Source organism: Cyprinus carpio, unplaced genomic scaffold (assembly GCF_018340385.1).
Source record: "Cyprinus carpio isolate SPL01 unplaced genomic scaffold, ASM1834038v1 S000006757, whole genome shotgun sequence".
In the NCBI taxonomy this organism is placed as follows: domain Eukaryota; kingdom Metazoa; phylum Chordata; class Actinopteri; order Cypriniformes; family Cyprinidae; genus Cyprinus; species Cyprinus carpio.
Window position 1 is genome coordinate 47,501 of NW_024879354.1, and position 13,320 is coordinate 60,820.

At 38.5% G+C, this 13,320-nt stretch overlaps 1 protein-coding gene across 1 annotated transcript in view; it reads left to right on the plus strand.

Moving 5' to 3' along the window:
• Nucleotides 1–13,320, plus strand: part of pak5 (p21 protein (Cdc42/Rac)-activated kinase 5) — a 49,573-nt gene that overhangs the window by 17,182 nt on the left and 19,071 nt on the right. The window contains 1 exon segment of the mRNA XM_042755922.1: nucleotides 1,678–1,722. Coding sequence (XP_042611856.1) covers nucleotides 1,678–1,722 — 45 coding nt within the window.

Genomic DNA, 13,320 nt, shown 5'->3' on the forward strand with positions numbered 1-13,320 from the left:
CAGCACTAAACTAGCACTAACTAGGTACACAACCAGCAATAACAAGCACTAACCCAGCAGCTAACCAGCACTAACTAGCACTAACAGCCCATCACTAACCAGCACAACTAACTAGGCAACTAAACCGCACTAACCAGCACTAACCATGCACTCTAACAGCACTAACCAGCACTGACCTCGCACTAAACCAGCACTAACCAGCACTAAGCTAGCACTAACCAGCACTACTTTCCAAGCACTTACTAGCACTAACCAGCATAACCTAGCAATAACCCAGCACTAAACCAGCACTAACCAGCACGCTAACCAGCCACTTGAACCAGTAATCCAGCACGAACTAGCATGAACCACCACTCGCCCCACAACTAAACCAGCCCTAACCTTAGCACATAACCAGGGCTCTGCCTCAGCAGGATCTTCTGTGATGTGATGATGTGTGTGTGTTGGGGTTAAAGGCGCTCTGCTGTCCTGTCCTCGTCTCCTGTCTGCGTCCAGTGTCTCTGCAGACCATCATCAGTAGTTATCACAGTCAGAGATAATAACATCCGTTCTGTAGCAAGTCTGATGGGCGTAGAGTCACGGGTTTGAGTCCCAGAACACACACGTCAATATTACACTGGTCTCAGCTTTATGGTTCTAATTTTTTTTAGACTAACTAAATTTCTCCCAGAAATCAAGCATCTGTCATCATTCGCTCACCATCATGTCTTCGTGTGCTGAACTGAAGGAGAATCTAAAGGTCACCATGACTGTCAAAGTCTGAAAAGAACAAAATAAACCATAACGCTCTGTATAAGTACCGTGGAGGTCGTTCATAAGGTCTGTGTTCTTTCTATATTTTCATGGTGTGTTAATGGTATTTTGTCAGCTTTGGAGCTCGGCAGTCGTGATCTCGATGAGCTGTTGATGTGAAGATTCATCAGATTCAGTTCAGCATGTGACTTTGGAGCAACATGAAGAGAAAATATGGACGCTGAAGATACTTTCATTTTTCCCAAAAATTCCATTTTATTTTGTTAACGTTTAGTTTAGTTTTTTTCCCCAAATGTTTTTATTTTTAACCTAATAAAAATTTTTTTTTTACCAAATTCAATTATTTATTTTTTTACAAATTCTGTTTTATTTATCCTCAAATTATTATTTTTTTTAACACGTTCTGTTCTACTTTTACCCTCAATTTTTTTAATCTAATAACCATTTTATCTTTCTTTTTACCCCATTCTATTTTTTTACTAATTAGTTTCCCCCAAATTCTATTTTATTTTTTAACGCCAAACTTCGTGTTTTTTATTGTTTCCCCCAAATAACCATCCATCCATCCATTCAATCATTCATTATTTATTTATTAAAAATTATTATTTTATTTATTTTTTATAACCAAATTCCTTTTTTTTCCATTTAAATTTTCTGGATTCCATTTTTTTATTTTTCCAGATTCAGTTTTTTATAATGAAAAAAGCATGTTTAATTTATTGAAATGAGTTGAACATATACAATTTAACAACAGTTTAGCAAGTAAAATAATAATAATAATAATCACGAATAAATTTCAGTGTAATTCCTTTCAAATGTGATTAGTGTGGTGAAGGCACTGGACGCAGGAGGCCTCGGGTGCACGCAGGAGATTATCTCTGAAGAGGGTTTACACAGATATTAATTCTCTTGCTCTCTTCACAGGATATCTCCCAAGAAAGTCGGTTGGCAGAATCGCCGTTGCGAAAAGTATGCCCTCTATCCTTGCTTCTCTCTCTCTCTGTCCCCTCTCTCTCTCTCTCTCTCTTCATCTCGGTTTCTTTTCTCTTCCTCTTCTTTTGGTCTTTTATTTGTGCTCTTCATCGGGCCACATGCATTCTCTGCTCATAAGTTATGGACATACACTACCAGTCAAAAGTCTTGAACAGTAAATTAAGACTTTATGTTTTTTTAAAGAAGTCTCTTCTGCTCACCAAGCCTGCATTTTATTTATTCAATTATACAGCCAAAGCAGTAAAAATTTGGAAATATTTTTACTATTTAAAACAGCTGTTTTTCTGCTTGAATATATTTTAAAATGTAAGAATATTTCTGTGATTTCAAAGCTGACATTTTCAGCATAATTACTCCAGTCACATGATCCCTCAGAAATCATTCTAATATTCTGCGGTGTTTGGGGCGAATGCATGAGAGACGCTGTAGATGCAGAAGTGCAGATCCCAGGGATGGACAGATGAGTGTGGAGCCGATCCGATCCGATTCATAAACCCTTTTATGAATGCTGCTGCGTAACGACGTCATACGGCTCGATCGGAGAGTCGTTTCCATCTGCTGCTTGGCATGAATCATAACATCTGTGCTGAAGTGTTAATGCTGCAATGTGTTATATATAACATACATGTTGACACCAGACTGATGACGATCTGAGAAGGATAGTTTCTTTAAATGCCGTTTATTATTTTGATGAAATATGATCAGGATGTGTTTCTGTCATTAGATTCAGATACAATACTTGCAATATTCTGAAGTTTTGTTCATATTTCATTCACACTGATTTATACAACATTTTACTCTTTAAACATAGTGAAAATGTGTTTGTTTTCTTTCTGTTGACAGTATTTGCTGATTTATGTAGCGATAAAAAGAGAAATCCAGAATCCCCTCCGGAATAACCTTTAACTCTTAAATGACGACAAAATCAAAGAAAAATTATGAACCAATGTTCAGGTTTCTGTTCTGGAAATGTATGTAAATTAACTAGAGATGTCCCGAACTGATCGATCTGGGCTCTCCTCAGCCGATCCTTGTTTTATGTCTGCTGTCATACCGGTGTCATGCAGTAGGAGGCAGAATGCGCCTTTAAAGTGATAGTTCACCCAAAAAAATTTGATGTTTATCTGCTTCTTACTCCAGGGCATCCAAGATGTAGATGACTTTGTTTCTTCAGTAGAAAACACAAATTATGATTTTTAGTCTCTCAGCAATACAGTGCTTGGCAATGGTAACATAATCTATGAGAGTAAAAAAAACATGCACAGACAAATCCAAATTAAACCCTGTGGCTCGTGACGATACATTGATGTGTAAAGACACAAAACGATCGGTCTGTGCAAGAAACTGAACAGTATTTATAAATATGTTTTTTACCCTGATTCACACAATGTCCGAACTGTTAGATCTCTTGTGAACGCGCTTCACAGCAGCATCTTAGTATTTAGGATCTCAGACTTATAAGTGCATTACCGCCACCTATCTCTCAAATGAACCATTGACACTCTATCTACAATCTCAATCAGGAGTGTCAATGGTCCACTTGAGAGATAGGTGGCGGTAATGCACTTATAAGTCTGCGTGCCTGCTGCTGAGAACACGATCAGGAGAGTTCTAACAGTTCGGACATTGTGTGAATCAGGGGTAAATAACTATATAAATACTGTTCATTTTCTTCCACAGACTGATCATTTTGTGTCTTAACACATCAACGTATTATCACGAGCAGCAGGGTTTAATTTGGATTTGTCTGTGCATGTTTTTTTACTCTAATAGATTTTGTTACCATTGCAAATCATTATACGGCTGAGAGACTGCAACGCCTGAAGTTTAAAGTCATAATTTGTGTTCTACTGAAGAAACAAAGTCACCTACATCTTGGATGCCCTGGGGGTAAGCAGATAAACATCAAATTTCCATTTTTGGGTGAACTATCCCTTTAAGTTAAGTTACAGTTTTTTTTCAACTGATCACACACAGAATCTTTCCTTGTCACACAGTTTCTGAAAGCTGACACTCAAACAGCAGAAGCACACACCAAATATGTGTGTAATGTATTTGATGAGCATTTTTGTAATGATCACTCACTCCTATGGTTTCTTTGATCTTCTGTCAGACTAGCTGAGACAGATGTTATAATGCGCTGCTGTATGGGGTGTGTCTTGACTCGGACTTGACTGACACACTGCAATGCTTTCTAACCATATCTCCACTTTATGTTCCAATTATTCTGCTTATTGTACATATAAAATACAATAAGTTTATATCAGTGGTCGTGTATTCATAATTGTGACCACAAAGCTTGTTTACGATGGGTCTACCATTGAAACACACAGTGTGTGCATATATATACATAAAGAGAGTGTATCTTGCATACATAAACATACATCATACATATATTTTTGTTGCTCTCTGCACAACTCTGTACACATTGGATTGATTTGAATAACTTCAACATACATGGCTGTGGTTTCCAGATTTTCAGTTTTAATCCCCCAATCAAGAGCTTTTTTCTGACATTTTCTTGTCTCAAGTTCAGACTCTCTTCTTGTGGTCCAGTGTGGCTTGTGTTAGTTTGTTGATTCTCTCTGGTTATCAGTGTCAGGTGGACCAGTTCATTCCTGCGGGTCACTGCGTGAGTCACTGGGGGTTTAGTCGGGTGTATTTTTTAGAAACGCTTGCATTGCCTTATTGGCAGGGCCGTGTGTGTCAGTAACCATCGCCCCCGTGCTTTACAAGACTCAACAGCTGGGCGTTCAGCATGTGTTCAGCTGAAACGGGTGTCTCACACTTGATCAGCATCAGTAATCAGTTTCTTCTGCTGGCTGATGGACCTTCCATGTTGTGTGTGCCGCTGTCAGACTGTGGTGTGTTGAAGAGGAGGTGTTTGTTAATGCAGTTGTCACGTCTCAGAACAGTTCTGTGTCTGGAGTGTCATTGGAGTTTTAGCCGGTCGCATCAAATGAAGGCAGAGTCTGTGGACTGCTGCAGGTCCATGCTTTATGAGCGCAGTTATTGCACAGCAGTGAGCGAGCAGTGAGAACTGTGGGATTGAAAGCGGCCCGAGAGCGTCAAAAAGGTTCCTCGACTTTATGCAAATATCAAGCGACAACCAATCGCTGGTAAAAGCAGGCAAGGCAAGATTTTGATGCATGTTTCTGAGTGGATTACGGAGCTAAAATCACTTGTTGTTGAAAAAGTCATTTGTGACCCTGGAGCACATAACCAGTCATGAGGGTCAATTTCTGAAATTGTGATGTATACATAATCTGAAAGCTGAATAAATCATCTCTCCATTGATGTGTGGTTTGTTAGGAGGACAATATTTGTCTGAGGTACAACTATTTGAAAGTCTGGAATCTGAGGGAGCAAAAAAATCTAAATATTGAGAAAATCATCTTTAGACAGTTGTTCAATGAAGTTCTTAGCAATGCATATTACTATCAATCAATTAAGTTTTGATATATTTACGGTAGGAAATTACTAAATAATCTTCAATGGAACATGATCTTTACTTAATATCCTAATGATTTTTTGTCATAAAAGAGAAAGTATAATTGTGACTCATACAATGTATTGTTGTCTATTGCTACAACAGATACCTGTGCTACTGATGACTTGCTTCTGTGCTCACTTATGTTTGATTTAGGGCTGTCTCTATTCATAGCTTTCAGTCACGTGACCGGCTCGAAGACCTGGAGGCAAAACATCCATAGAACTGCAGCACAAGCCTGTCAACTTTCCATCTGTTTCACAGCCAGTAAATATTTAGATCACCTCTCACAATAATAAAACAAAGGTATGTGAACCAAATGCAAGTTTTGGCCATTTGCAAACCATATTAACGCACCCTGCTGCAATATTTCAATCACTCAATAGCTCGACAAAATGTTGTAAAAACACTTAAAGTGCATTAATATATTTTAAACAGTAATATTCTCTATATGAATGATGCATAGTTTACAGACAGAAGACAAGCACATGAGGCCGGAATATGAACGCATCCGCTTAATGGGTTCAGTGTTTTCCTCCTAATGGTTTTTATGGGAAACCATTTAACGTGAAACTTTGCACATTTTGTTTGTGTTATTTATTTATTTTATTGTGTGTATTAGAGATTGTTTTTTTATTATGTGTTTTTCTGATTGCCGCCTTTTAATATCTGCGTTTTTTACTATATTACTACTTAATACAAACTGTGTGAAAATAACTGTCGGTCAGTGGAGCAAAGCTTCGTTTTCCCAGCCGTAAACACTCATCCATCACTGCTTTCAAATCAGGTCCTTCACTCAGAAACCTCACGCGGCTCGCTCCTGCTCAAGCCTTTTTATCATTCATGGTGCTTGTGTTGTACATCCAGGAGTCTTTTATGTAAAAGTGAATATCACACTGCAAAAAATAAGTTTCTTACTCAGTATCTTTGTCTTGTTTTTTTCTAATACAAATATGAACATACTTGTAATCAAGATGCATTTACATTACAAGTAAAATGACTTAAGATATGAAGTCTTGTTTTCTAAAAAAAATAATAAGAAATTTGTTTGAAAAAATTGCAAACATTTTTGCTTAAAACAAACAAAATTATTTGCCTGTGGGGTAAGAAACATAATCTTAATTCAAAGGCTAAACAAGATTATTTTTCTTGCCCCATTTGCAGATATTTTTGCTTGTTTTAAAAAAAAAAAAAAACAAAAAAAAAAACGTGTCTTCCGTTATTTTACTTGTACAGTAAAAGCATCTTGATTCAAGAATGTTTAGATACTTATACTAGAAAACAAGACAAAAATACTAAGAGAATATTATTTTTTTTTGCAGTGTATTAACACAATGAAAAGTAAATGAACATTTGAAAGCCATTGTGATATTTTTAACCATGTTTTGAAATGTTGATATTATCAAACGGATTTGTGTCATTTGATCACACCGGATGAATAAAGACACAGAACGTTAATTATTAATGTTATTGTCTCTGTACTCAGTGTTGATTCTGAGGTTATTTGACGTTCAATAAGAGTATCTGGACGTTTAAACGTTTTATGAATCTGTCCTCTTATAGTGATTGATAGATGTGCGTTATTGATAATTCTCATGTTTGTGAACAGTATGGAAGGATGAATGATAGAGATTGAAAAAAGAATCTTAAAGCCTTTATGTAATGCATTATAAGTATTTAATGCATTAATTAAACCTTGTAATGCACCTTATAATAAATTCTGTTGTCCTATGAATAATCAGTACAATGCATTACAACGCTTATCGATTCATGGTTATTTCTTTAGAAGGTAAAACACAATAAAACAAATGACAAACAACCAATTTCAGATGAGACAGAGTCTGTAAATATTATAATGCATTTTAACTCTGGTTACATTGATTTATTTGAAGATATAATGCATTATAGAGTGCATCATGGATATCTTCATAGTGCATTAAACATAAGGGCTTAAAGTAAAGTATTACTGAAACATCCATGGTTTTAGACGAAGGAATTGATTCTTTTAAAGAACACATGATTGTTGTGGGTTTGCTCGCTGTGTTTGTGTGGGATATAGATATGGGTGTGATATTTGGATTTTTTTATTTGGTTTTTTTGTGTGTGTGTGTGTGTGTGTGTGTGTGTGTGTGTGTGTGTGTGTGTGTGTTGAGCACTGATGTGTGCACAGACTGACGTCCTCTTGTGGACATTGTGAGAGCAGCAGCTTGATTTCCAGAATGTGTTTGCAGTGATGAGGTGAATCAACTGTGTATATGTATGTCTGTATATATATATATATATATATATATATATATATATATATATATATATATATATATATAATATATATATGTGTGTGTGTGTGTGTTTGTCTTAACAATTAACTTCTCTAAACTTAATTTCAAAACTTTAAACTTAATTTTAAACTAATACTCAGTCATTTAAGCAAAAGCTTTTATGATAAAGAAAAACATAAATTCAATGCTGGTGGTGTATATCATCATATATTTATTTTATATAATTATGTACAGCATATAATAGAATGTATAAATATATATAAAATTAAGTTTTAATCATTGTTAAATTATGCTTGTCATTCATAGATAGTTGCTCATGGACTTTCACATGAAGATGATGATGATGAAGAGAGAGAGAGAGAGTGTGCGTGTGCATGTGCAGTGTGTGACGATGAGCAGCAGATGGCAGCAGAGGAGCTCTGATCTTCTCACTGCAGGAATCAGTCTGAACTGCATGAGATTTTGATCTCATTCTTCATTTGTGCAAACGTTTCCTAAATCTGATCATGTTTTTTGTGCTCATTCTCATGGGCTGCTATCAAAACCAGAAAATTTCTATATGGACTTTGAAAACCTTGTTAAATTTAGCTAAAAAAAAGTCAGTTTTGACTGGCAGTAAGTTACAGTAAAACTTATGACATGTAGATCTTCTTTGCATTGTAAATCATATGATAAAGCCACCATTATACAGTAAAATTACATTTGTTATCTTATTAAATCATATTAGACCTTATTGGCTTTGAAAGTATGTCCAACTTTATCTACATACTTACATAGTCAGTCAAACACACCCTTCACATGCAGCGTGTGTGTGGATTCTGTTTGGGTCAAACTTTTCACTCTGCAAATTACAACTGCGCTCATAATGAGAATTGTGTGTGTGTGTGTGCGTGTGTGTGTGTGTGTGTTTTGCCAGCACCAAATAATAATAGCATTTACTTATTCTATTCTATTCTGTTCTATTCTACTCGTTTTGGTCTAATTTATTTTTTATTTTTTAAAAACCTTGCACTGTGTAGACTAACTGAGATTTGTCGAAGCACTTGTATACTGTTATCTCTTGTTGCTCTGATTACTTCTATTGTTCTATTGTCACTTTGGATAAAAGTGTCTGCTAAATGACTAAATGTAAATATAATTAAAAGTGTCTGCTAAATGACTAAATGTAAATATAAATTATAATATCGAATCTCAGCTAATGATGTTATAGTTAACTAAAAACTGAAACTGAAATTAATACTAAAATAAAACTGACTTAAATATAACAGTTTTTCATAATATACGTGCTGAGGTAAACATGTTGCTACTATAGTGTATTTACAGTCTGCTTGTGAAATACTGGAACAGTATCTCCATGACGTCAATGCAGATATAGCACACGCGTCAGAGGTGTCTGGTTGGTGGTTGGAGTTTTTGTATGCGCGGATCAGGCCGGCGGATGCTGCGTGGTCATTGGCCAGCTGTACTGTACGCAGGAAACACAGTCAGTATAGTCAGCAGCACAGCAGCCGAGGGCAGAGTCATTAATTACGTCGCACCACCGCACACTTCATTACGCTCAAGGTTAATACTGGCTTATCTGTGGACGAGGCCGTCCTGCGCTTTCCTCGAGATGCTCAACGCCGCGCCGCCACCGGATCTATTACCGCTTATCGCCACACGACAGACCGGAGACGCGGCTGCTGAAATATGGCTGCTGTCATACAGAGCTAATGCTAACACCTCCAAATGGCCCAAAGATGGCCAGCTCATTCACAGGAGTGAGGGCAGATGACAGAGATTCGACACATAATTAACCTCCGTCACCTCCAGCCGTCTCAGCAGCAGCACAATTACAAACATCACGCTGGACTCTGCAGCACCTTGCATTAAAAACAGAGAGTTTTTATACTTTAAAGCATTTTTAATAATTTCAGTAGTCCACCAAAACGGATCATTATTTACCCTCATGTCTATCTTCTGCTAAACACAAGAGATAATTGAGAAATGTGAGTGAGTGTAAGTGAACAAGTGAGCGAGTGTTAGTGTGTGTTAGTGTGAGTGAGTGTGAGCGAGTGTTAGTGTTAGTGTGTGTTAGTGTGAGTGAGTGTGAGCAAGTATGAGTTTGAGCTGAGTGTTAGTGTGAGCGAGTGTTAGTGTGAGTGAGTGTGAGCGAGTGTTAGTGTGAGTGCGTGTGAACGAGTGTTAGTGTTAATGTGTGTTAGTGTGAGTGAGTGTGAGCGAGTGTGAGTTTGAGCTGAGTGTTAGTGTGAGCGAGTGTTAGTGTGTGTTAGTGTGTGTTAGTGTGAGCGAGTGTGAGCGAGTGTTAGTGTTAGTGTGTGTTAGTGTGAGTGAGTGTGAGCGAGTGTGACTTTGAGCTGAGTGTTAGTGTGAGCGAGTGTTAGTGTTAGTGTGTGTTAGTGTGAGTGAGTGGGAGCGAGTGTGAGTTTGAGCTGAGTGTTAGTGTGAGCGAGTGTTAGTGTGAGTGAGTGTGAGCGAGTGTTAGTGTGTGTTAGTGTTAGTGTGAGTGAGTGTTAGTGTGAGTGAGTGTGAGCGAGTGTTAGTGTGTGTTAGTGTGAGTGAGTGTGAGCGAGTGTTAGTGTGAGTGAGTGTTAGTGTTAATGTGTGTTAGTGTGAGTGAGTGTGAGCGAGTGTGAGTTTGAGTGAGTGTTAGTGTGAGCGAGATGGTTGAACAAGTTGTGTGTTAGTTTGGGTGGTTTTGGTGTGTTTTTGTTTTTGTTGTTTTTTGGGAGTGTTAGTGTTAGTGTGTGTTTACAGTAAGCGAGTGTTAGTGTGTGTTAGTGTGAGTGTGAGTGAGTGTTAGTATGAGTGAGTGTGAGCGAGTGTTAGTGTGAGTGATTGTGAGCGAGTGTTAGTGTGTGTTAGTGTGAGTGTGAGTGAGTGTTAGTATGAGTGAGTGTGAGCGAGTGTTAGTGTGTGTTAGTGTGAGTGAGTGTGAGCGAGTGTTAGTGTGAGTGCGTGTGAACGAGTGTTAGTGTTAATGTGTGTTAGTGTGAGTGAGTGTGAGCGAGTGTGAGTTTGAGCTGAGTGTGTGTGAGCGAGTGTTAGTGTGCGAGTGTTAGTGTGTGTTAGTGTGAGTGAGTGTGAGCGAGTGTTAGTGTGTGTTAGTGTGAGTGAGTGTGAGCGAGTGTTAGTGTGCGTTAGTGTGAGTGAGTGTGAGCGAGTGTGAGTTTGAGCAGAGTGTTAGTGTGAGCGAGTGTTAGTGTGTGTTAGTGTGAGTGAGTGTGAGCGAGTGTTAGCGTTAGTGTGTGTTAGTGTGAGTGAGTGTGAGCGAGTGTTAGTGTTAGTGTGTTAGTGTGAGTGAGTGTGAGCAAGCGTGAGTTTGATCGACTGTGAGTGTGAGCATGAATGAGGGTGAGTGAGTGTTAGCATGAGTGAATGTGATTGTCAGGGTGAGGGAGTGAGTGAGTGAGTGTAAGTGTGAATGTGTGTAAATGTGAGTGAGTGTGTAGCATGAGTGAATGTGAGTGTTAGGGTGAGCGAGTGAGTGTTAGCGTGAGTAAGTGTTAGTGTGAGTGAGGATTAGTATTACCGTGAGCGAGTGTGAGTGTGAGTGACTGTGAGTGTGTGAGCATGAATGAGTGTGAGTGAATGTTTAGTGTGAGTGAGGATTTGTATTACCGTGAGCGAGTGTGAGTGTGAGTGACTGTGAGAGTGAGCATGAATGAGTGTGAGTGAATGTTAGCATGAGTGAATGTGAGTGTTAGGGTGAGGAGTGTTAGCGTGAGTAAGTGTTAGTGTGAGTGAGGATTAGTATTACCGTGAGCGAGTGTGAGTGTGAGTGACTGTGAGAGTGAGCATGAATGAGTGTGAGTGAATGTTAGCATGAGTGAATGTGAGTGTTAGGGTGAGCGAGTGAGTGTTAGCGTGAGTAAGTGTTAGTGTGAGTGAGGATTTGTATTACCGTGAGCGAGTGTGAGTGTGAGTGACTGTGAGTGTGAGCATGAATGAGTGTGAGTGAATGTTAGCATGAGTGAGGGTTAGTATTACCGTGAGCGAGCGTGAGTGTGAGTGACTGTGAGAGTGAGCATGAATGAGTGTGAGTGAATGTTAGCATGAGTGAATGTGAGTGTTAGGGTGAGGGAGTGAGTGAGTGAGTGTAAGTGTGAATGTGTGTAAATGTGAATGAGTGTGTAGCATGAGTGAATGTGAGTGTTAGTGTGAGCGAGTGTAAATGTCAGTGAGTGTGTAGCATGACTGAATGTGAGTGTTAGGGTGAGCGAGTGAGTGTTAGCGTAAGTAAGTGTTAGTGTGAGTCAGGGTTAGTATTACCGTGAGCGAGCATGAGTGTGAGTGACTGTGAGTGTGAGCATGAACTAGTGTGAGTGAATGTTAGCATGAGTGAATGTGAGTGTTAGGGTGAGCGAGTGTAAATGTGAGTGAGTGTGTTAGCATGAGTGAATGTGAGTGTTAGGGCCAGCGTGTGAGTGAGTGTTAGCGGCTCTATAGTGGATCAGAGGTGTAAAGGCCTGTGATCCTACTCTCCTCAGATGGACTGAGCTCAGAGCGCAGTGGTGACACGCGCATTAAAGAGATGGATGACACTCCGTGTAGTGCTGCTGTGAGGAGGACACTGGCCCATCCAGGAGATGTATTTTCTCTCCCGTGCTGAAACTCAGACTGTGACGTTTATTAGCTCCTCTCTTTCTCTTAACCTAATGACACGTTCCAGCTCTTCTGATCTGTGGATTCTTGAGCTTCCTATAAAACATTGAGAATCTGGTTGTGTTTTGATGACATTCATCTGTCGAGCTTCAGAGTAAAGGTTTAACATGGACCTTCATCTGAAAATGATGTGCATGTGAATGTGATCCAATTGCTTAGATCTCATTCTGGCCCCAACTGTGTCTCAGCTGTTCATGAGTTTATCCTCATATTAAAGAAATCAACCAGAAGATCAATCAGATCCAAAAGGCATTTTCAGCATGAAGCCATAGAAAAAGGTTCTTAATATCCACAGAGTTGTTTTCTGGTTGTTTAGAAAAGCATCTACAATATGTTTTGATGCTTCAAAGAACCATAAAACCAAAAATTAATCTGAAGAACCTACGATGAGAAAATTGAAAACTTTTTTAAAGATTCATGTAGCTTTGGCTGGAGTTTCACAGCTGAATGTGACCAGAGTTTTAAATCCATTTGAATGATCTCATCAAGGTGTTTTGATTGATGACAGGCAAGTGCATCTGGAACTAAAGTCTACTGCATGCTTAAAGCACTGTGTTCTAGATCATCTGTGATCTAGAACCTCCAGCTTTTGTACTAGTTTTCCATCAGGTCATCTGATGTTACTTAAAGAGCCGCAGCAGCAACTAAATGAGGTCAGAGAGTTTTTATACTGCAGATGCAGGTCAAGATCACAGCGGCCTCTCTTTACTGGAGCTGCATACGTCACATACTGTACAGTAATGTCTAGAAATACAGTCTCTTCTTTTAAGATTTGATCATTTATATAGTAAATAATCACAATTTGTCCTTGTGCATACAGTAGCAGTTACTCTAAAATAATGCAAATAGATACTGTATAAAGGTAAAGGTTTTAAAAGATATTTTTTACAGCAATGCCATAAAACCACAGAACCATTTTTGGTTCCCCCAAAGAACCTTTCAGTGATCAGTTCTTAAAAGAACTGTGTGTGGGATTGGCTTTTACCTGGTTTAGGCCAATCTGTATGGAAAATATGAAAAGACTCATTTTCTAAATCTGCACGTGTAATTGTAGTGTAGTTTTGGAAGACTAGTTTGGGAAAAACCATCCATCGGGCCTTTCAGCTCGTGTTACTCTTATATTTGGGTCTGTTTCAGGTT